At 39.1% G+C, this 23,944-nt stretch overlaps 1 protein-coding gene across 1 annotated transcript; it reads left to right on the top strand.

The window, feature by feature from the left end:
- Window positions 1-716: 716 nt before the first annotated feature.
- pth3r (parathyroid hormone 3 receptor) lies at window positions 717-23,944 on the top strand. The gene is made up of 13 exons (XM_073828736.1): window positions 717-782; window positions 10,476-10,581; window positions 11,246-11,356; window positions 13,316-13,437; window positions 13,721-13,815; window positions 15,283-15,436; window positions 15,527-15,680; window positions 15,792-15,852; window positions 19,099-19,165; window positions 20,295-20,389; window positions 20,472-20,613; window positions 21,051-21,092; window positions 23,507-23,944. Exons 1-13 carry the CDS (start codon window positions 717-719, stop codon window positions 23,942-23,944), a joined length of 1,653 nt encoding a protein of 550 aa, XP_073684837.1.

Genomic DNA, 23,944 nt, shown 5'->3' with positions numbered 1-23,944 from the left:
TTTATATTTAAATGCAATGACAGACCAATCATAATCTTATATGACAGAGACACATATAAATACTTTTAAAATGTGTGTGCTCAAATGGGCTTGAAAAATAACATTTACGGAAGTGTTAATGCCAGTAAAGGGTTAACATCCTTCATGCCCAACCCACACGATAAACAGTGGTGGAGCCCAAGAGCCGAGGGCCAGTGATGACCATCACACTACTAACCTCGCTGAACACTCTCACAACACACATACTCACACACAGGAGATCACAGCTCTACACTGGCAGACAAGTTTCTTCCTAACAGATCTCCAAATGGACCACCAAGTCTCATCTTCAATTAAGGATAAGAGTTTAGAAAAAAGACTAAGAATCTCAGAAATGGAAAATGATCTTCTGTGATGGGTAAACAGCATTTAATTGTCATCTTCCACTTTTTTTAACTTTAAAAAGATTACAACAAAGGATTTTACTTTTTGAAATCTGCGTATAAATATCCAGATACTCCATAAATTAATCTAAAGCAATTACTTGTCATGTTCCAACAGATGAGTTGCTGGTGGACGCAACAACATCAGAATAGCAACAGCTTTAACACAACAAAGCAATAATGGCTACATACTTCACTTCTCTGCACCTCGATGAGACCGCCATGTCCTGAAGAGAAACAGGAGCTCTCTGGTGAGCAGAAGTTCTGGAAGAGGTCAAAGGTCTTGGGTTAAGCATGTTGTCAGTGGAGGTCTCTGTGGCTTTTGTGCTGTGCAGTGTGCTGATGAAAGCCAGAGCTCTGGTGAGTGTTTCTCTACTGACATACGCTTTATTTACAGCAGAAATGTTAACTTATCTACACTGGGGCCAGTTTGGACACATTTGTCTAATCTTTCCATCGTGAAAAGATGAATGCGCACTTGTAGTGTACTTCAGATCTTAAAAGAATATATATAATATATTTTAGAGATAGATAATGTTAATAAAATAAAAGGGCGAGAATACTTTTAAAAAGTGTACATTGTAACAACGTCAAATTAAAAGGTTTACTTTAAAGTACATTTGAAAATTGTATGCATTATATACGCTTGAAGAAAATGCACTTATTTTGGTGTGTTCACTAACATGTGAAGTACTTGATTTTAATTCGAACTGTAGTGTGTTTTTAATATTACATTTGAAGTTAATATATTTTAAATGTACTAAATACTATATTACAATTGTACAGTTGCAAACACATTTAAATACATGACAAGTTTAAACAGAAATTACATAAAAACATATTTAAATTTTTCATGAATGCATGTTGTAATACTATTAGGATGATAGAAGTAATTATAAATATTACTAATTTCAACTAATTGCACTTAATATAGATTTAAACTGTAACACTTTTTAATTTATACTTAAGAATTCTTATGAAGTATATCATTTTCTGTAATAAGTACTCGTTTTAAAACTATGCAAAAGTGTACTTCTTTTTCACCAGAGTTGTATAACGTTTGTTTAACGGCCGATCAAACCGAATGCATTATTATTAAAAATGAAATCAAACAGTGGTTATTTTCTATTTGTTCTTTTCTCTAAATATACTGTATATAGATAACAGTTCTGAATTATACAATCGCCTAAATAATCACAGAATTACTATACTATTAGTATATGTGAAATAAAAAGAAAATGTTGTGATAAGACCAAAATAAGTGCAAATATACTGCCGTTCAAAAGTTTTTTTTATGTTTTTTAAAGAAGTCTCTTGTGCTCATCAAAGTTGCATTTATTTAATCAAGAATGCAGAAAAAGTAAAATAATATAAAATAAGGTTTCTTTTTAACGTACGTTAAAATATAATTTATTCCTGTGATGCAAAGCTGAATTTTTTATCAGCCATTATGCCGGTCTTCAGAAATCATTCTAATAGGCTAATTTAACTTCATGTTGAAAAAAAAGTTTAAAATAACAGTATTTATTCAATGTTGATTTTTTTTTTCTAAACAATATAAGTCTTTGCTATCAATTTTGATCAGTTTAACACATCCTTGCTGAATAAAAGTATTATTTCTTTTTAAGAAAGAAAGAAAAAAATGACCCTCAAACGTTAAAAGTTTTTGTATATTGGTACAAAAATAAATAAATGCTGTTCTTTTGGACATTTTATTCATCATCAAATCCTGAAAAAACTATCACAGGTTACAAAAAAATAGTAATCAATATAAACAAATGCTAAAATATATTAAACGTAATCTTATTTCATTATATTCAAAGTTATTGATTAGTTGAACACAGGTGATCATCTTTACTTGATCAGCTTTCCCAATTGTCTAGTTGGATCGATGTTTCATCAGCCAGTAATAGATTTGTTTGGTTTGAGTAGCCAGTGAGAAGACCACAGACAGAGCCGTGTGTGTGTGTGTGTGTGTGTGTGAGATTCCCCAGCCAAGAAATCACCCAGGCAAAGGAAAAAATACCCTTTTCACCTTTCACTCTTTTTTTCCTTTTTTATTATAGGTAGCAAACCTTAGTCTTTTGTTTAAACTGGTATCTGCAAACTAAAAACGTGAAAAGCAAGCTCAATTCTTTTAAGAAATTCTGTTCTGAAATTTACCTTTACAAAATTTACCCTACAAAAGCTAGCAGTACACTTTTGTATTTTACTTACCCCTACATAAAAATTATTAGTACCTTAAAGGTACATATTAATAATTAAAGATATATATTAGTACATAATGTACAGATTTGGTCCTTTTTTCAGTTTGTAGATATGTATTTTTCAAGGGTGTGCATGTACTGTGTTTCATGCCAATGAAAAAAGGAAAGTGTGTCTCTTTGTTTGTGCTGTCACCCTCAGAAAGACTTACTGGCTAATGCAAGCACATGCTCATTGAATCAGAAAATGAGTTGGTCAGTGAGAGATGAACGCTTGATAACAGACAATTTAGAAAGCGCATTAAGATGACCCTGAATGCACCATTGATCAAGAGGACTGTCATGCCACTAATTGCACTTTTAATTGCACTGAAGAAGACAGCTGTTTGAACATCCTAGTGAAATAAATTTTCAATATATTTTAGATGTTTTAAGATTTTAAATATTTTAAAGAGATTTTAAAGAATTTTAATAAGTGTACTTATGGACTACTGAAACGAAATAACCCTCCGAAAAAAAAAAGAAATGAAATGTGAAATAAAAAAACAACAACCTGCATTTATATCTTCATCTATATCTACCTGACATCCTTACAATTGTTAGAACAGTGGGCAGTAACACAAACCAATTATTAGAAATCAATGACATTAGAGCATCTGAGAGTGTTGTTCATCAGTGTTTTCCCAGATTAAAAACTACAAATCAAAGGAGACAGTTAATTGACTATTGCATTTTCAGTGGAAGGATTTCACCTGTAATCTATTGTAATACACTCACTGGCCAATTTATTACCACAATTTATTATACCACATGCCAAAACAGCTCTATTGAATTGAGATCTGGTGACTGTAGAGACCATTTGAGCATAGTGAACTCATTATCATGTTCAAGAAACCAGTTTGACTTGATTTTAGCTTTGTGATATGGTACTTTATCCTGCTGGAAGTAGCCAGAATGGCTACACTATGGATGGACATGGTCAACAGCAATAGGCTGTGGTGTTTAAATGATGTCCAGTTAATAATAAGGGACCCATAGTCTGCCAGGAAAATATCCCCCAAACCATTACACCACAACCACCAGCAACAAAGCAGGATGTTCCATGCTTTCATGTTGTTTGTGTGGTCTTCTGCTTAAGTAGCCCAAGTTTTAAAGTCACATTCAGAGATGCTCTTCTGCATACCTCGGTTGTAACGAGTGGGTAGTTGAGTTACTGTTGTCTTTGTATCAACTCAAACCAGTCAGGTCATTCACCTCTGGTATGAACAAGGCGGGTTTGCCCATGAACTGCTGCTCGATGGATATTTTCTCTTTTTCTGATAAAGTGGCTGTCAATATCATAGAGACTCGGAGGTGGGCTCTTGACTTGGGCCAGCAAGCAACCAAACGTAATATCTCAGAAACCACATAGCAACATGTTAAAAAAGGTTTTGGAAAGCATCTTTGTGCCTTGTCGCCACTCACCACTCATTCAGTGACTAAAGCTAGCAAGAGGGAGCATACATTTATGCATTGTGATGTTAAGTTTTATTCTTTAGAAAACTAATAAGAACAAATGAGTGTAAAATTAGATGTTTGTTTATTGGAATGTGAAATATGAGCACTGCAAACCAGAACATCTCATTTATCCAGGGTTGTTACTTCCCAGGAGGCAAGGTAAGCAGTCTCAGCAGGAACACAACGTCATAAGACGTTGATATTTGGTTAATTTCGGTTGCAACTTCAGGTGACCAAAATTCAATATCAATTCAATATCTAATGACAAAGTAAATTTGACGTCAAATACTGACAATAGCTGGTGTTGATATTCATTGTTTTTAGGTTGTGTTGCAAGGTAACCAAAATCCAATGTCAAGCTACGTCATATTGACGTCAAACACATACAGTTAGTCATGCGGTATGGTGACCAAAGCCCAACGTCTCCTAAACATTGTAATGGTAGCGTCCACACAATGTTACAACATCATTAGATGCTGATCGGTTGACTTCGGAGGTCAGAGGTTGACGTCAATATGACATTGGAATCTAAAATCAATCCAATTTTTTTTTTAACCAAAATTCAATGTCTGTCCAACATCGGAGGTTGACGTCAATCTGACATTAGGTTCTGACGTCAGCCTGATTTTCATTTTCAACCAAAATGCAGCATCTGTCCAACATGGGAGGTTAATGTTAATCTGACATTGGGTTCTGACGTCAAACAGATTTTAATTTTTAACCAAAATGTAACATCTGTCCAATGTTGGAGGTTGACGCCAATCTGACGTTGAATTCTGTTATTAATCTGATTTAAATTTTCTACCAAAATGTAACATCTGTCCAATGTCAGAGGTTGACGTCAATTTGAGGTTGGGTTCTGATGTCAACTCAATTTTCATTTTCAATGAAAATGCAAAATCTATCCGTCAGAGGTTGACATCAATCCGACATTGGATTCTAAAGTCAATCTAATTTAAATTTTCAACTAAAATGCAACATCTGTCCAACATGGGAGGTTAGTGTTAATCTGACATTGGGTTCTGACATCAAACAGATTTTCACTTTCAACCAAAATGCAACTTCTGTCCAATTTCAGAGGTTGACGCCAATCTGACAATGGATTCTGACATCAATCTGGTTTTAATTTTCATCAAAAATTCAATTTATGTCCAACATCCGAGTTTGACATCAATCCGACATTGGGTTCTAAAGTCAATCTAATTTTAATTTTCAACTAAAATGCAACATCTGTCCAACATGGGAGGTTAGTGTTAATCTGACATTGGGTTCTGACATCAAACAGATTTTCACTTTCAACCAAAATGCAACTTCTGTCCAACTTCAGAGGTTGACGCCAATCTGACATTGGATTCTGACATCAATCTGATTTTCATTTTCAACAAAAATTCAATTTATGTCCAACATCCGAGTTTGACATCAATCCGACATTGGGTTCTAAAGGCAATCTAATTTTAATTTTCAACTAAAATGCCACATCTGTCCAACATGGGAGGTTAGTGTTAATCTGACATTGGGTTCTGACATCAATCTGATTTTCATTTTCAACAAAAATTCAATTTATGTCCAACATCCGAGTTTGACATCAATCCGACATTGGGTTCTAAAGTCAATCTAATTTTAATTTTCAACTAAAATGCCACATCTGTCCAACATGGGAGGTTAGTGTTAATCTGACATTGGGTTCTGACATCAAACAGATTTTCATTTTCAACCAAAATGCAACTTCTGTCCAACTTCAGAGGTTGACGCCAATCTGACATTGGATTCTGACATCAATCTGATTTTAATTTTCAACAAAAATTCAATTTATGTCCAACATCCCAGTTTGACATCAATCCGACATTGGGTTCTAAAGTCAATCTAATTTTAATTTTCAACTAAAATGCCACATCTGTCCAACATGGGAGGTTAGTGTTAATCTGACATTGGGTTCTGACATCAAACAGATTTTAATTTTCAAACTGATTTTTTATTATCAAACTATTTATTTTTTTGCATTTATTGTGATACAGATCAGAAAGTACAGGAAGCGAAGTGGGAGAGAGATAGGGGACGGGATCAGGGATCAGGGATCAGGAAAGGTCCTCAAGTCGGGATTCGAACACAGGATGCCTGGAGCGTAATGGTGCTGTATGTCGGTATGACCGACCCAATGTCAAGGGTTACCATCAATTTGACGATTTTCAATGAAAATCAATCCAACATCGGAGGTTGACATCAATCTGACGTTGGATTCTGACATCAATCTGATTTTTATTTTCAACCAAAGTGCAACATCTGTCAACCTTCATCCACAACCCTACCTACTTAAACCAGGATCCCCCACCACATGAAAACTGTTGAAAATCCTCAAAAACATTAGTGCAATTCTGAGTGTGCTACACACGAGTGGGCTGAACAAACCACCTGTAGAAAACACAATCTTTCCCCTCTTTATGCACCATACACTTTCTTACAAACACTCCATGTTACAAAGACTCAACAAGATAACACAAATGTTTACTTGTGAATGCACCACAAGTCATATTGCACTACTTGCTTCTTTAACCTTAATACCTCTTTTGCACAATATCTTGCACAATATTGTATAGTATTATGTAAAGTACTTATAGTATTATGTAAAGTACTATAGTCTGTCTCAAGTTATTTGTCAACTATTTATAGTACTGTATATGTATAGTTAGATTACCGTTTCACTTAGTTAGCTATGTATAAGTCTAAACAATTGCTCTTATGTCTAGTGTTGTATGTTATATTTATTTATGTAGCGCCATGGTCCTGCGAGACACAACATTTCATTCCACTGTATGTCCACACATGTAGTGGAATGACAATAAAGCTCGACTTGACTTGACTTGACTGTCCAACGTCAGAAGTTGATGTCAATTTGACATTGAGTTCTGATGTCAACTCAGTTTTCATTTTCAATGAAACTGCAACATCAATCAAACGTCGGAGGTTGACATCAATCCTACACTGGGTTCTGACATCAACACAATTTTAATTTTCAACCAAAATGCAATGTCTGTCCAACGTTGGAGATAGACGTCAATCTGAAGCAGGATTCTGACATCAATCTGATTTTCATTTTCAACCAAAATGCAACGTCTTTCCAAAGTCGGAGGTTCATGTCAATCTGAGGTTATACTGATGTCCAGTGCCTGCAAGGGAACCTAATATTACAATATATAACATTAAAAAGTACCTCTGTTGTGATATGATTGGATATTACTTTTTATATTGTGATGGGTTCTTGTTCTGAATGCACAAAATATAAAAACTAACTAAAACTTAGATATAACCACTTTGATTAGACAAAATCAGACCTGAAAACATAATGTTTGGGAGTTTTTAGTGAGTGAATATCCATGTCTGTGACCAATATTTATCGAGTTTAATGACTGATGATCCAAGAAAAAAAGTTAAAAATTAATTATGAAAAGAATAGCCCGACATAAGTTCAGAAATAAATTATATAGCTTAAATTGTTATTGCTTTGAGTTATTATTTGAAATACATGTAAAAAAAAAAAAAAAAATCAAAACACTAATTCATACTATTAAATACATTATTAAGGTAAAAATATAAAATAGAACTGCTTCTTTGGATAGTGTAAAACCAAAAAATGGGACCTGAATTTCTATTTGATTTCAGAGCACCACTTCATTTATCATATTAAAACAATTACATTTTAGGGTTGTCTGTGCAGAACTCACAATAAATATTCTAGGGTGTTTTAAATGGCTGCTAGGGAGTCACTAAGTGGTTATTTGGTTGTTCAGGAAGGTTGCTAGTAAGTTGTTTATACTGTACATTCACATCAAAAGTGATCGTTTTTAAGTCTACACTGTAAAAAATTTGCTGTAGTTCTGCAGCTGGTTGCCAGTAACTTACTGTAGATTTTTAATTTATGTTATTTACTGGCAACAGTTTGTTCAAAGTTAAATGAACATTAAACATTAACAAGTCTTTGTCTTTACAGAATAAAACTATAAAATAACAACCTACTGCAAAGCATTCTGGGAACCAGAAACCTTCATCAACCTTTTTCTGTTTTTTTCCTTCAGATTTTGGTTCCCAGAATGCTTTGCATGAGGCTGTTATTTTAGTTTTATTCTGTAAAGATAAAGACTTGTTAATGTTTAATGTTCAATTAACTTTGAACAAACTGTTGCCAGTAAATAGCATAAATTTAAATCTACAGTAAGTTACTGGCAACCAGCTGCCAGTAATACTGTAATTTCTACAGATTTTGTTTACAGTGTATGTCAACACTGTGTCTTAACAACTAGTCTGGCTAACTAGCAAGTATGCAATCAGCCACTGAATATGACAAATCTAGCATCACAAGCATACCCGCCTTGTGTGCATGAAATAGACACTGACAGTCAGAGAATCACTAATTAAGCATGACTGTTTCAGTTAATGATTTCAGCCCTTTAAAACAAAATTAAATTTTCAGCTAAATATTATGAGTTTCGGTGTACCACTAGCTAAAACCATATTTGACCACTTAGAAAAATTGGTTGTTCTCTAATTTTGTCTGCATGATCATTCGTTTTAGACACCTTCTTCTTCTTCTTTTCTATGTCAGTAACTTTAGGTGTGAGAGGCTGAGGTTTTGTTTGGTGGTTATGAATGTATTCAGGGCACAAATGCTCTTCATTCGTGAGGATCCAACCATCAGGGCTCATAATGTGGGATGGTGGTGAGGGATGGGCATGGGTGTGGGGTGTGTAAGAATGGATATGCTCTCTCATCTTGAAGGTTGAAGAGAGCTCGTCACATACCACAGGACAGTGCAAATATTTCACAACACTGAGAGGCAGCACATCAGCCTAAAAGAAGGTATGCCAGATGTGGTGATGGATGGATGATATGTCAATGATTTCAGCTGAGATCGTGGAAAATGGAAAAACCAACACATATAAGCTTAGAAATGAAGAGAGGTTATGATCTGATGTGTCACACACATTTCATCTGCACTGAAGATGAAATGTTAAAAACACTGACTTTTGTGTCAACTGTGTTTTTTACTTTGTGTGCCATTACCGCATTCAAAAACACTGATCTGGGTTAAGTACAGTTGAAGTCAGAAGTTTACATACACCTTAAAGAATCAGCAAAATGTTAATTATTTGACCAAAATAAGAGGGATCCTTCAAAATGCATGTTGATTTGAGCTGAATAAAATATTTAACATAAAAGAGGTTTACATATAGTCCACAATACGAAATAATTGTTGAATTTATAAAGATGACCCCATTCAAAAGTTTACATACACTTGATTCTTAATACGGTGCTGTTACCTGAATGATCCACAGCTGTCTGTGTGTGTGTGTGTGTGTGTGTGTGTGTGTGTGTGTGTGTGTGTGTGTGTGTGTGTGTGTGTGTGTGTGTGTGTGTTTTTAGTGATAGTTGTTTATGAGTTAAACTGCCCACTGTTCTAGCAAATCCTTCAGGTCCAACAAATTATTTAATTTTTGAGCATTTTTGTGCATTTGAACCATTTCTAGTGATTACTATATTATTTTAAGATCCATCTTTTCACACTAAGGACAACTGAGTCACTCATACTATTACAGATGGTTCAAATGCTCACTGATGCTTCAGAAGGAAAATCTATGCATTATCCAGGGGGTAAAAACTTTTAGAATTTGAAGACCAGGGTAGTTTTAACTTATTTTGTCTTCTGGGAAACAAAAAACTATGATATTTATGCTAAATAAGAAAAATGTACATATGCTCATTCTGTTCAAAGTTTAGACCCCTGGCTCTTGATGCATTTTTTTCCTCTGAAGCATCAGTGAAACTTTGAACCTTCTGTAATAGTTGCAAATGAGTCCCTCAGTTGTCCTCGGTGTGAAAAGATGGACCTCAAAATCATACAGTCATTGTTGAAAAGGGTTCAAATACACAAAAAATGCTGACAAACCAAATTATTTGTGGGACCTAAAGAATTTTTCTGAAGAACAGCAGGCAGTTTAACTGTTCAAGACAAACAAGGAACATCGATCACTAAACAAAACAAACAAACAAAAAACTCACACACAGCTGTGGATCATTCAGGTAGCAAGAATCAAGTGTGTGTAAACTTTTAAACTGGGTCATTTTTACAAATTCAACTATTATTTTCTCTTGTGGACTATATATAAACATCTTTTATGTGAAATATCTTACTCAGGTCATTATTAAATAAAAAATAACATGCATTTTGTATGATCCCTCTAAAATTTTGCAGATTCTGCAAGGTGTATGTAAACCTTTGACTTTAACTGTATGTAGTACTGTGACCTGCATTATATAAGCTAGTTGTTTATAAAAGAATTGTCTGTTGCTCTTTTTACAGATTGACTCTGATGATGTCATCACCAGAGATGAGCAGATCTTCCTTCTGATTGGTGCACGGGCGAGGTGTGAGAGAACCATCCGTGCACAGTTAGATGTGGTCAGAGGTATTATAATGTATATCTCCGCTTGATAGATAGACTTCATTGTGACTGCTTTGCTAAGAAATGCATATCGTTTGTGTGTGAAGGGCCATTATACAATGTCATAATTATCAGTAACAACCCAACCTTAGATATTGAGCTTAGACACATCCATTTATGTGGCTTGTTGAGGAAAACTGTGCTATTACTTTTAAAGAATTTTCACCTGGTGGATGAATGGAAAAATTGGAAAAATTCCATATGACACATATGTGCTGATATCTAGCTCTACCAGTTAAATTAAACGTGATATGTTGGGCATAATATAAATCTAACAAAAATATCTGCTGCAAACCAACAGCTACAGACACAATCAAAAGCTTGCATCTTCTTACCCCTTACAGATTCAATTTCCGGACGACAGCAGGATTTATGAATGTGGTAAATTAGACTGCAGCCCTGTTTATATAAAGATTTTACGATAAGGTGTATCGATTTGAGCTCAGGTTCCTTTGTTATTCATAGGGATGAGTCACTTTATAGCAGGATACTAAAGAACCCAGAACCATGGGATGAATATCCTACGGATTCACTGCTGTTGGGTTACAGGAAAATATTCAGGATTCATACCATAGTCATACCATGTCATGTAAAAATGTATGAATCTGATGTTTGTGTTCTTTGATAGAGGATCACTGTGTTCCTGAGTGGGATGGGATCATTTGTTGGCCCTCAGGAAAACCCAGTCAGATGGTTGCAGTTCTGTGTCCTGAGTACATCTATGACTTCAACCACAGAGGTCTGTTAAGCCCCTCAACTACACTCCTTCACAGTATAGTTTTTTACAATCTTAGATGTAAAAAAGCTCTGTACTCAGTTTACTGACAAGCAGTGTTTCAATGGATTACAAGTGACACTAATTACTTTTTTCAAGTAACTAGTAAATTAATGCATTACTTTTACATTTACAACAAAATATCTAAGTTACTTTTTCAAAGAAGTGACACAAGTAACTTTGTTTTCACATTTATTCACTGACACCTTTCCTGTTCCTATCTTAAGAGAAATCAGGAGTGATTTGCAGAGGCCATATTGTTTCTTCCTTTAGCCTGAAGGTTAATATTTTTACTTTTGGTGTGAAAGGGCCTTTACAGTTGCCAAATATACATCTTTAGCCCAGCCCAGGTGACAAAAAGTAATGCAAAAGTAACATAGTACATCACTTTCCATGGAAAGTAACTAAGTAACAGAATTAGTTACTTTTTTTGGAGTAACAGAATTTTGTAAATTCAAGTACTACTATTCCACCAATTTTAATTTACTTACTATATAAAGTATACTTGGAAAATACGTGTATACTTGAATTTTATTGAAGTTTCAGGTTCATTTTCTTCTGTATGTTTCAGGTTCATTTTCTTTTGTCTAAGGGTGTGTATCTTTCTGGTGTTGAAGGATTAGTTCACTTCCAGAATTAAAAAAAAATCCTGATAATTTACTCATCACCATGTCATCCAAGATGTTCATGTCTTTCTTTCTTCATTTGAAAAGAAATGAAGGTTTTTGAGGGAAACGTTCCAGGATTTTTTTTTCTCCATATAGTGGACTTCAATGGGAACCAACGGACTGAAGGTCCAAATTGCAGTTTCAATGCCACTTCAAAGGGCTCTACATTATCCCGTGCTGAGGAATAAGGGTCTTATCCAACAAAACTATCCGTCATTTTCTAAAAATAGTGTGTGTGTGTGTGTGTGTGTGTATATATATATATATATATATATATATATATATATATATATATACAGTCAAGCCCGAAATTATTCATACCCCTGCCAAATTCTGACTTACAGTTACTTTTATTCAACCAGCTATTTTTTTTTTGACTGGAAATGACCCAGGCTTCTCCCAAAAGATAGTAAGACAATGTACAAGAGGCATCATTGTGGAAAAATATATTTCTCAGCTTTTATTTACATTTGAACAAAAAGTGGCATGTCCAAAATTATTCATACCCTTTGCAAACTGTCACAGTCTGTGGGAAAATCCAAAGTTCTATACCATTCCAAATAGTCCAAGCTGTTCTAAAGCATCCTAATTACCCTGATTCATTGGGAACAGCTGTTTTAATCAACCCAACAGGTGAAAAAGGCTTTCTGCTGTTGGTTTGTGGACAGTCATGGCTAAGACAAAGGAGCTCACTGAGGACCTGCGGCTGCGCATTGTGGCTGCTCACAAGTCAGGAAAGGGCTATAAGACCATATCTAAAAGTTTTGAAGTTCCAGTGGCTACAGTACAAAGTATTATTAAAAAACACAAGACATTCCGCACTGTGAAAAATCTCAGAGGACTTGGTCAGAAGCCAAAAGTGACACCTGTGCTGGCCAGGAGGATAGTGAGAAAGATAAAAAGAATCAAAGGATGACCACCAAGGCCATCCTGATGAATCTGGGCTCTTCAACATCTCAAGGCAAAAAGTCCAACGGACACTGCACACCACTGGGTTCCACTGACGCAGACCAAGGAGGATACTACTTCTCCAGATAAGGCACACAAAAGCCTGCTTGGCTTTTGCAAATGCTCATCTGGACAAAGAAGAAGACTTTTGGTCTTCTGTTTTATGGTCAGATGAAACAAAAAAAAAAAAAAATCCTAGAATGTTTTCCTCAAAAACCTTAACTTCAGCCAAGTATACTCTTATAATTTTGTATATATCTGATAAGATATAATCTGGTTTTGATTTTCCTGTTTTACATGGATTTAGGACACGCATATCGCTACTGTGATGCATCAGGAAACTGGGAGCAGGTGTCCACACTAAATCGCACATGGGCCAACTACACAGAATGCACCACTTACCTGCACAGCAACCACAGCAATCAGGAGGTGTGGGCATTTTTCATAACTCATTATGTAATTGGTGGCATATATTTCTTGTACTATTTCTCATACACCAGGCTAGTGATTCAAACATATCCTGATTTGTAAGTGCTAAACTTCAGTACAACCACCATTTTCTGAATGATTAGATTTTTATCACCTGCAGATGGACAAAATGGGTGAAAATTAAATATATATTTTTTTGTCTGAAAGTCTAGAACAAGAGAATAGACTGAAATGTATTAACGTTTGTGTAAAACCTGTGTACAATTTTGTTGTGTTTAATCAGGAGGTCTTTGAGCGTCTTTACCTCATGTACACTATTGGATACTCCATATCACTAGCGGCATTACTGGTGGCTGTCTTTATCCTTTGCTATTTCAAGTAAGTAAGGAAAAATGAACATTTCAACAAAACAGATATCACATTTTTAAATATAATAGTAGCACTGAAAATATCCACACAAACCTAATCCAGCAGGATGCTACGTTTCCATGTCCTCTTAGTCTGTGGATGATTTATTTTGATGAGTGTCTTGATGCCAATCTGCATCCATGTGATGCCCATGTGTACAGATAGCACATTTTTGTTGATTTAGATATCTTTGCTATGATCTTATCAGACTGTCAGCAGGTTCTCTGTAGTTTGAGGAAAAAACTGAGAATAAATGCATCAAGATTTTTGCAGTTTCAGTTTCACATTCAGAACCCAAACAGTACATTCCGTTTGCACTACATTAATTTTAACCATATTTCAAAGACAATGTAAGTAACTGTCAAATCACAGTGGATGGACTTTTGGCCTTGCATAATCTGCAAAATGTAAATTATTTTACCAAAGTAAGGGGATTGTAAAAAATGCAGTACTGACCTGAATAAGATATTTCACATTAAAGACGTTTAAATATAGTCCACAAGAGTAAATAACAGTTGAATATATAAAACTGACCCCATTCAAAACTTTACATACGTTTGATTTTTAATACTGTGCTGTTATCTGAATGATCCAGAGGGTTTTTTGTTTAGTGAAAGCTTTTCCCTTGTTTGTCCTGAACAAACAAACTGCCCATTGTTCTATGTATATGAAGCCAAACCGACGACTGTATGAATTTGAGATCCATTTTTTCACTCTGAGGACAACTGAGGGACTCATATGCAACTATTACAGAAGGTTCAAATGCTCACTGATGCTTCAGAAGGAAAAATTATGCAATAAGAATCAGAGGTGTAAACTTTTGAACAGAATGAAGATGGGTACTTTTTTCTTAATTTTCTTAAATATCATGGTGTTTCCCAGAAGACAAAATAAGTGAAATTTACCCTGACCTTTAAATTCAAAACGTTTTCATACCCAGCTCTTAATGCATTGTGTTTCCTCCTGAAGCATTCCCTCAAAACCATACAGTCATTGTTGGAAAGGCTTCAATTGCACAAAAAATACTGAAAACCCCCCCCCAAAAATTCTGGGACCTGCAGGATTTTTCTGTAGAACAGCGAGCAGTTTAACTGTTCAGGACAAACAAGGGACTCATGAACAGCTGTCACACACACACACACACACACAAAACAAAAAACAGCTGTGGATCATTGAGGTAACAATGCAGTGTTAAGAATCAAGAGTATGTAAACTTTTGAATGGGGTAATTTTTCTCTTGTGGACTATATGTAAACCTATTTTACGTGAAATATCTTATTCAGGTCAGTACTAAATAAAAAATAACATGCATTTTGTATGTTCCCTCTAATTTTGGTAAAATAATTAACATTTTGCAGATTCTGCAAGGTGTATGTATACTTTTATAGAGTTATGTGTTCCCTGATTCTACTGTCTTTCTTTTTTTTTTTTCTCTAGACGTCTCCATTGCACCCGTAACTACATCCACATCCACCTCTTCACCTCATTCATATTCCGAGCAATTAGTATATTTGTGAAAGACGCTGTTCTTTATGGTGTCACAGATGAGGGCAAGCTAGAAGATGGGGCCGTTGGACAAAGACCCTATATGGTACTCACAAAGACACATTTGCACATGAATACACATGAATTATTCTTCAGAGCTCAATATCAGTTTATCAGTCCTGTTATTTATTATCAGGTGGGCTGCAAGGTTGCTGTGACCCTCTTCCTGTATCTCTTGGCAACCAATCATTATTGGATCCTGGTGGAGGGTCTGTACTTGCATAGTCTGATCTTCATGGCCTTCCTGTCTGATAAGAACTGCCTGTGGGCTTTAACAATCATAGGCTGGGGTGAGTTGGCACTTTTGTTTGAAAATAGCAGCTGACAGTAATGTGACAAAGTTTGTAAATAGGGTTTTCTTTAACATCCTGTTTCAGTCTCTCTTGTTTCCTCTCTCATAGGGATACCGGCAGTGTTTGTATCCATATGGGTCAGTGCCCGGGTGTCTCTGGCAGACACACAGTAGGTTTACACACACAAACAGGTGGCACAGATGCATTCAACGCCAACATGTAAAGCTTTCTGTTAAACTTCTAAATGTTAACACTTTGGAATATGATCACCTCTGTGTCCTGCCTTTGGCCCAAGATGCTGGGATAGGCCCCAACATCCCATGACCCTGCATGTGGTTTAGAGAATGTATGATCACATTGGTTTTGAACTTTGCTTGGCTTTGGCTTGCACTTTCAGGCCAGAAAGGTCCTATTAGACCACAATATTTTCTTCCAAAAGGTTGAGGTTTTGTCACATCATTTTTAGAAAATTCCAGCATGACCTAATGTCTTTCTAAAAATAGTCTCTGGCTGAACCAGTAAGTTGAATCAAGATATTTATGATGCGAGCAAGCAATTGCTTAATAGTTCATGTATTTATCAATTGGTTACATTAAGCAGTGGTGTGCCACATGGTTCTATTCTCGGACCAGTTTTGTTTTTTAGAAAGCTTTGAATATTATGTTTATGTCATGTATCTGGTCTTCCCTGTCATCATAAACTCTTGCACCACACTTCATGGACTTCATTCCCCATCAGCCACTGCACTAATCTCTGCATTCACCTGGCCCTTGTTTTTCACTGCTCTGATTAGTTCTCACAGCTGCACCTCATCACTCTGACTGCATTTAAGCCACTCACACACACAGCCACCTTGCGAAGTCAATTGTTCCCATGGTCATTATTCTAAGCGTGTTTCTCTGGATTGGATTGCCTGTGTATGACTCTGGACTGTGTACCCCGTTTTTGATTCCTGCTGCCTGCCATTTGCGACCACTGTTTGATTATTGAACTGTTTCCCGGATTACCTACGTTGTTCCTGTTTCCTGGCGTTTACTCCTGCTTGTTGACTATTCTAATAAAGCCTTGCAAATGGATCCGCACGTCTCTGACTCCTCCTTGTGACAGAAGACTTCGCCACACCCGGATCCAGCGGCTTTATCCACCAGCATCTCAACATGGACCCAGTCGACCAGCTTCTGCTCCTCCGACAAGGAAATCTCCCCATTAAGGAATATGTCCACAGATTCTGTGAGTTGTCACTTAATTTACCATTTCGTGATGAAGCTTACCTTAAGGACTTATTCCGCCGGGGACTTAATGAGCCCACTAAGTCAATGTTGCCAGGAGGAGAATTTAAATGTTCAGTGGAGGACTATATGCAGTATGCGTTGCTGCTATGTGGCTCTAAGTTAACTGTGGATGTTTTAAAAGAGCCACAGCACAAGAGGTCTGCTAGCCCAGAACCACAGCAGCCACACTTTACCGCGGGGTGGCAAAGATTAATGTCTAGCGTGGAGGACCCACCGCTGCTGTCGGCTCGAGCAGCTGGTCTCCCGCCCAGCCTTCCAGAGTCTCCACTGATCCCGCCCGGCCTTCCAGAGTCTCCGCTGGTCCCGCCCGGCCTTCCAGAGTCTCCGCTGGTCCCGCCCAGCCTTCCAGAGTCTCCGCTGGTCCCGCCCGGCCTTCCAGAGTCTCCGCTGGTCCCGCTCAGCCTTCCAGAGTCTCCGCTGGTCCCGCCCGGCCTTCCAGAGTCTCCGCTGGTCCCGCCCGGCCTTCCAGAGTCTCCGCTGGTCCCGCCCGGCCTTCCAGGGTCTCCGCTGGTCCCGCCCAGCCTTCCAGAGACTCCGCTGGTTCCGCCCAGCCTTCCAGAGACTCCGCTGGTTCCGCCAAGCCTTCCAGAGACTCCGCTGGTTCAGCCCTGCCTTCCAGAGACTCCGCTGGTTCAGCCCTGCCTTCCAGAGACTCCGCTGGCTCATCCCCGCCTTCCAGAGCCTCCGCTGGTTCAGCCCTGCCTTCCAGAGCCTCCGCTGGTTCAGCCCTGCCTTCCAGAGCCTCCGCTGGTTCAGCCCAGCCTTCCAGAGCCTCCGCTGGTTCCGCCCAGCCTTCCAGAGACTCCGCTGGTTACATCCAGTCGTCCTGAGATTCCTGTCTGCCCGGTTCTGGTCACGGAGCTCATGCATGGACTGTTCCCACCCACCCTCCCTACTGCTCCAGTCCTGCCACCTCTGTCTCCTGACAGTCCCTCTGCTCACCCACATCCCACCTTCGGTGCAGAGGACTTGCCGTGGGACTGCCAGTCTCCATCGGTGTTCAGACTGAAGGATCCCTCACCATCACCTCCAGTCTCAGAGTCCTGGACTCCACCTCGGTCCTCCGACCCTGCGGCTCCACCCCGGCTCTGTGCTCCCTCGTCTCCATTGTCGGCCATCGGCCCAACAGCTCCTCCGGGCTCCATCGTCTCTCCGGCTCCGCCCCGGTCAGTCGTCACCCCACCTTCGCCTCTGGACTCTACTCCTCCGGCTGCGCCTCGTCACTCCGTCCTGCCGGCTCTGTGGACCTCCTCCCTCCCGTGGGCACAGCCTCGATCCTCTGTCACTCCGGCTCCGCTGCGTACCTCCGGACCTCCATCTCCGCCGGGGTCGCCAGAGCCTTGGGTTCCGCCGTGGCCCTCCGGATCCTCTGTGTCGCCCAGGACCATCGACTCTCCGGTTCCGCCTCGGGCTCCACCGGCTCCACCTCCGTCGGTCGGCCCCATGCAGGAGCCAACCCTTCCTCCACCATGGCTTCTCCCTCCGTCGGCTCCGCCTCATTTCGTGGTTCCAGTACCACTACATGGACCTGGCCCTCCATCCCTTCCCCTGTTCCGCCTCCGCTCCACCACCCTCAAGATTGTATAGGTGGTTAGAGCGTCTGGAAGCCGCTCCTTGTGGAGGGGCTCTGTCATGTATCTGGTCTTCCCTGTCATCATAAACTCTTGCACCACACTTCATGGACTTCATTCCCCATCAGCCACTGCACTAATCTCTGCATTCACCTGGCCCTTGTTTTTCACTGCTCTGATTAGTTCTCACAGCTGCACCTCATCACTCTGACTGCATTTAAGCCACTCACACACACAGCCACCTTGCGAAGTCAATTGTTCCCATGGTCATTATTCTAAGCGTGTTTCTCTGGATTGGATTGCCTGTGTATGACTCTGGACTGTGTACCCCGTTTTTGATTCCTGCTGCCTGCCATTTGCGACCACTGTTTGATTATTGAACTGTTTCCCGGATTACCTACGTTGTTCCTGTTTCCTGGCGTTTACTCCTGCTTGTTGACTATTCTAATAAAGCCTTGCAAATGGATCCGCACGTCTCTGACTCCTCCTTGTGACAGTTTAATACTTAAACATGTCATTTTAGCATTGAAGGCTGGATTTCTTCATCTCTAGGTGCTGGGATATAAGTGCAGGCAATCTGAAATGGATCTATCAAGTACCAATCCTGGCAGCCATTGTTGTAAGATTTTTTTTTTCCTCCTGTGAATTTGATCATTTGATTAATTTACATCTTTAAATATAATACAGTGCTTTGCGAAAGTATTCATACTCCTTCATTTTTTTTCACGTTTTATGTTGCTGCCTTATGTTAAACTGTTCCCACATCAATCTACACTCCATACACCATAATGACAAAGCAAATCAGAATTGTAACAAATTCATACATTTATTACAATAAAAAACATAAGTACATTGCATAAGCATACTTAGCTGATGCACCTTTACAGCCTTAAGTCTTTTTGGGTATGATGCAACAAGATTTGCACATCAACATTTGGTAATTATCTGCCATTCTTCTCCTCACCTCTTCACCTCTCAAGCTCTGTCAGCTTGGATGGGGTCTGGCAGACATTTTCAGGTTTCTCCAGAAAGCTTGGACTGGGTTCTTGGTCACCACTCTAGCTAAGGCCCTTCTCAATTAGTTGCTCAGTTTGGTCAGAAGGCCAGCTCTTAGAAGAGTCATAATTGTTTCAAACAGAGACTATGCTTCTGTAAGTCTTCAGTGGAGCAGAATTTTTTCTAAACTTATCTCTGATGCAATCCTATCTCAGAGCTCTATGGGCAGTTTTTATGTCATGGCTTGGTTTTTGCTCTGATATGCATTTTCAGCTGTTATACCTTTTTTACAGTACATATGTGCCCTTCCATATCATACACATTCAATTGAATTTGCCACAGGTTAACTTCACTCAAAGTGTAGTAACATTTACAAGCAATAAGAATGTTCCTGAGCTAAATTTCACCTGTTCCAGAGAAGGGTATGCATACTTATGCAATTAAATATTTATCTCTAATATATTTGCAAATATGTTAAAAACCTGTTTTTTGCTTTGCCATCATGGTGTATGAAGTATAGATTGATGTGGAAAAAAGTAATTTAAAGCAGTTTAACATCATCACAAGGCCAACATAACAAAATGTGAAATGAAGGGGTATGATTACTTTCGCAATGCACTGTATATGCATATGCGGTTACAAAAAACTGTACTTCATAAAATACAAAATATATAATCCTTATTTTATAAACACTTAAATTACACAAACATCCTGCTGAAAATCATGTATTTTCCTTAAAACTCTTCATCTAGGTAAACTTCTTCCTCTTCCTCAATATCATCAGGGTTTTGGCCTCTAAGTTGTGGGAAACAAACACAGGAAAACTGGACCCTAGACAGCAGTACAGGTTATAAATTACTACACACACATTCACATGTAAACACATACACTTGTGATTTGTAGTGATTTGTTTACTGTGGCCTGTATAGGAAGCTGCTAAAGTCAACCCTGGTGCTAATGCCGCTGTTTGGAGTTCATTACATGCTGTTTATGGCCCTTCCATACACTGATGTCACAGGTCTGCTGTGGCAAATTCAGATGCATTATGAGATGCTCTTCAACTCTTCACAGGTAAAAACAGATCCAGCCAGCTGAAGTCAGGTTTCCTTAGACCTGACCAGTTTTCTCCAAGGATATTTTATTGGCTATGTTCACAGTGTCAGTGATTTACACTGGGGACAAGGCAACCCGAATAATTAATTTTGAATCAGAATTGGTCATTTGAGTCCCATTAACATCAGTTAATGCATTACCTTGACATTACATTAACTAACGATGGACAATATATGTGTTACAGTATTTGTTCATCTTTGTTAACATCAGTTAATAACTATTCATTGTAACTGCATGTCTCAGGTCCGTTATATAATATTAGCAAAAACAACTTTAACCATACAAATGACTTGTCTCTGGAACTTGATCCTGGCTAGGCCCTATGAAATATCATACATGGCTGCTGCCCTGAAAAACTGTGTACGCTTCTTTAATTATGAATTTTATTTCCACAGGGTTTCTTTGTGGCATTTATTTACTGCTTCTGCAATGGAGAGGTGAGTGTTTAACATTTTAATAATATATCTGTGTACTGTAAAACTTAAAAGTGTGGCTCTGATTGTTGTGAACTTCAACAATTCAATAGGCTTTCATGGCTATTGAAAAGTGTGTGTTTAAAGGTGCAGAGTGTAATTTCTGACATATTGTAAATGTAAAAATAATAGGTCTTATTCACTAATAATTCTGTAAACTGTTTGTATTTATATGCACAATCGAACAAAAACTATTTGCCTAATAGAGGGTTTGCACTTACGTCATGGTTTGGTCAGTTACTCGGATGAGCGGCCATGTTGGAAATACGCAGATGTAAACAACAACATTGATTGCACAGTTGATGTACTACATTGTTCTGATAATTTATGCGGTATAAACTGTGGAACAAAGACAGTAAAAGTTGTTAAACCTTATATAGAAGGACGCAATATTTTGACAAACTAAAGTTAATATGTGGTAAAGATACGTACAAGTAGTATTATTTAAGATATTAGCCTAATATTTTACCAATCTGACCAGAAATAATAAGAACAAGCACTATGTTGTCAAGATTCTTGCCCTGGAAATCCTGGTTCAGTTTGGCCAACCACAAACGTCTTTTATTCCTAGTTTTTTGCACTCTTCTGTCACAGTCTCACAGATGTGTGTATAGGAAAGTGCACAGAGACAAGAATGAAACGGCAGGTCTTTTTTTAAATCCAAACAGATAAATCCTAATAGGGTAGGTAAAGACACATCAAAGAAAACTTGTGACTGGACAAAGAAACACTGAACAGAGATCAACTAATATAGACAGGGTAATCAGACATCAACAGGTGTGCGTGATAACTAATGATGACAGGAACAACCAATTATGGGCATAAGAGGGAGAAACCAACATGAAAAGTCCAAAGGGGTGAGACAATGGGAAAAACCAACACAGACAGTCCAACGGGGCGTGACATCACTTCCCCCTCCTGGAAGGCGTGACCTTGTGCCGTGGAAAAGAGACATGGATGGACGGAGAGGAGTAGCTTCTTATTGTGCAGCCAGAGGCGGAAGTCCCGGGTGGACAACCAGATGCCGTCTCCTGGTTGGTGGAAGGAAATGACAGAACGACGTTGGAGATGGACGTGAAATGGAATCAGGAAGTCTGTACTGAAGGAGGTTTTGGTGGAGGACAGACATCCGGGAGGAGGAAGAACAACAACAATGTCCAGGGTGGTTCCAACAAGGAAGGAGCCATGGAGGAGACAGAAGAGGGAGGAGCCATAAGGGGCACAGAAGGGACCCAGAGCAGGAAGAGCCAGGGGAGACCCAGGCCGCAGCCATGGTGGTAGCCCACAGCGGAACCAATGGAAGGAAGAACCATGGTGGAGGATGACTCCAGGGGCCGACCGACGAAGGCGGAGCAGAAGTGGAGACAGAGAGCCAATGATCCTGGGCGACATCGACATCGACATTCGAAGGGCCAAGGCGGAGCTCAAGGCTCTGGTGACGAGGTGGAGATCCAGAGGTCCGTGGTGGACCTGGAGTGACAGAGGTCTGAGGTGGAGCCGGAGGGAGGGAGGAGCCCAACAGAGCCGGTGCAGTCAGAGGAGAGGAGTCCTGAGGCGATGACGGGACGAAGACCGACCAAGGCGGAGCCGGAGGAATGAAGAAGCCCGGTGGAGCTGGTGGGCCGACACCTGGTCACACTTCATGGGTTCAGGCTCCGTAGCGATCTCACACGCTGTCACATCCTTCGGTGATGGCTCTGTCACAATCAGCTCTGGCTCTCCCTCCACGGTGGGCTTGGCTCTGGCTCCGTGAGTCGGGGTGTGGGTTGGCTGGTCTCTGGGTCTTGCTGCAAACGAGGTTGCTGTCATCCTCTGCTTTGCCTACTGTGTACGCTGAACGACATGCACACAGTATGAAGCTGATGTAATGCTATAGGGTTGCACAGACAGTCCAACGGGGCGTGACAACTTTTGCCAGTCTATTAAACTTCAATTGTTTTGTCCAGTCCGACCGATTAGTACAGCCCAAAACATGACAATAACTGACCATTTTTAACAGCAGTAATCAGCTAAATTTGTGAGTTCCATTTGGTTTAGTGGCATTGTTTACTTTCAGGTCAGTACATTCAGACATGTCATGAAAAAACACTCAATTCACAGCTGCACATGTATTGTGATGGCAGAAAAACACTGGTAACAAGTGGAGGGAAATGGGTAAAATTTATGGAATAAGAGAGAAAATGTATTGTTGTGCTTTTAGATGTCAAATTGGAATACAAATCATTTTTAGAATACTGTCATCAAAGATGCCATTGCATGCATTATGAGTAGCAAAGGGTATTTTAACACACATCACCTGTAAATTTGTATTTGTTCCACTATCTTGGTCCGTTTTCTCTCTTTCTCTCACTCTCTTCATATCTCTCCATCATGACCAGGTGCAGGCAGAGCTTAAGAAGGCATGGCTGAGACGCAGTCTTGCATTAGACTTGAAGCAGAAGGCTCGTGTCAACAGCAGCGCGGGATGTGGGAGCGGATACTATGGAGGCATGATGTCACACACCACCACACAGAGCGTGTGTCTCAGTGTCAGTGGCACTAAAGGCCTGCCTCTGGGGATCATAGGGGCAAAAGGACAATCACGTCTCCACCATTCAGGAAACTTACCTGGCGATGCGCCTCATGACACAGAGACTGTGTTTTATACAGTGCAGCAGCATGAGCTGGTTCTGAGGCAGGCTAATGGGAAAGAGTCTCTCTCCAAGCAGACCAGCAGGAATGCAGAAGAAAGTGAACATAGTTTTGAGCCATATTTTGTAGCAGATGATGAACTGTCTGGTTCCGTGTCATGGAAAGAACTGGAAACAATGCTTTGA

This window comes from Garra rufa, chromosome 22 (genome assembly GCF_049309525.1).
Source record: "Garra rufa chromosome 22, GarRuf1.0, whole genome shotgun sequence".
Classification (NCBI taxonomy): Eukaryota; Metazoa; Chordata; class Actinopteri; order Cypriniformes; family Cyprinidae; genus Garra; species Garra rufa.
Note: the sequence above shows the minus strand (reverse complement) of the source record. Positions and strands in the feature narration are given on the sequence as shown.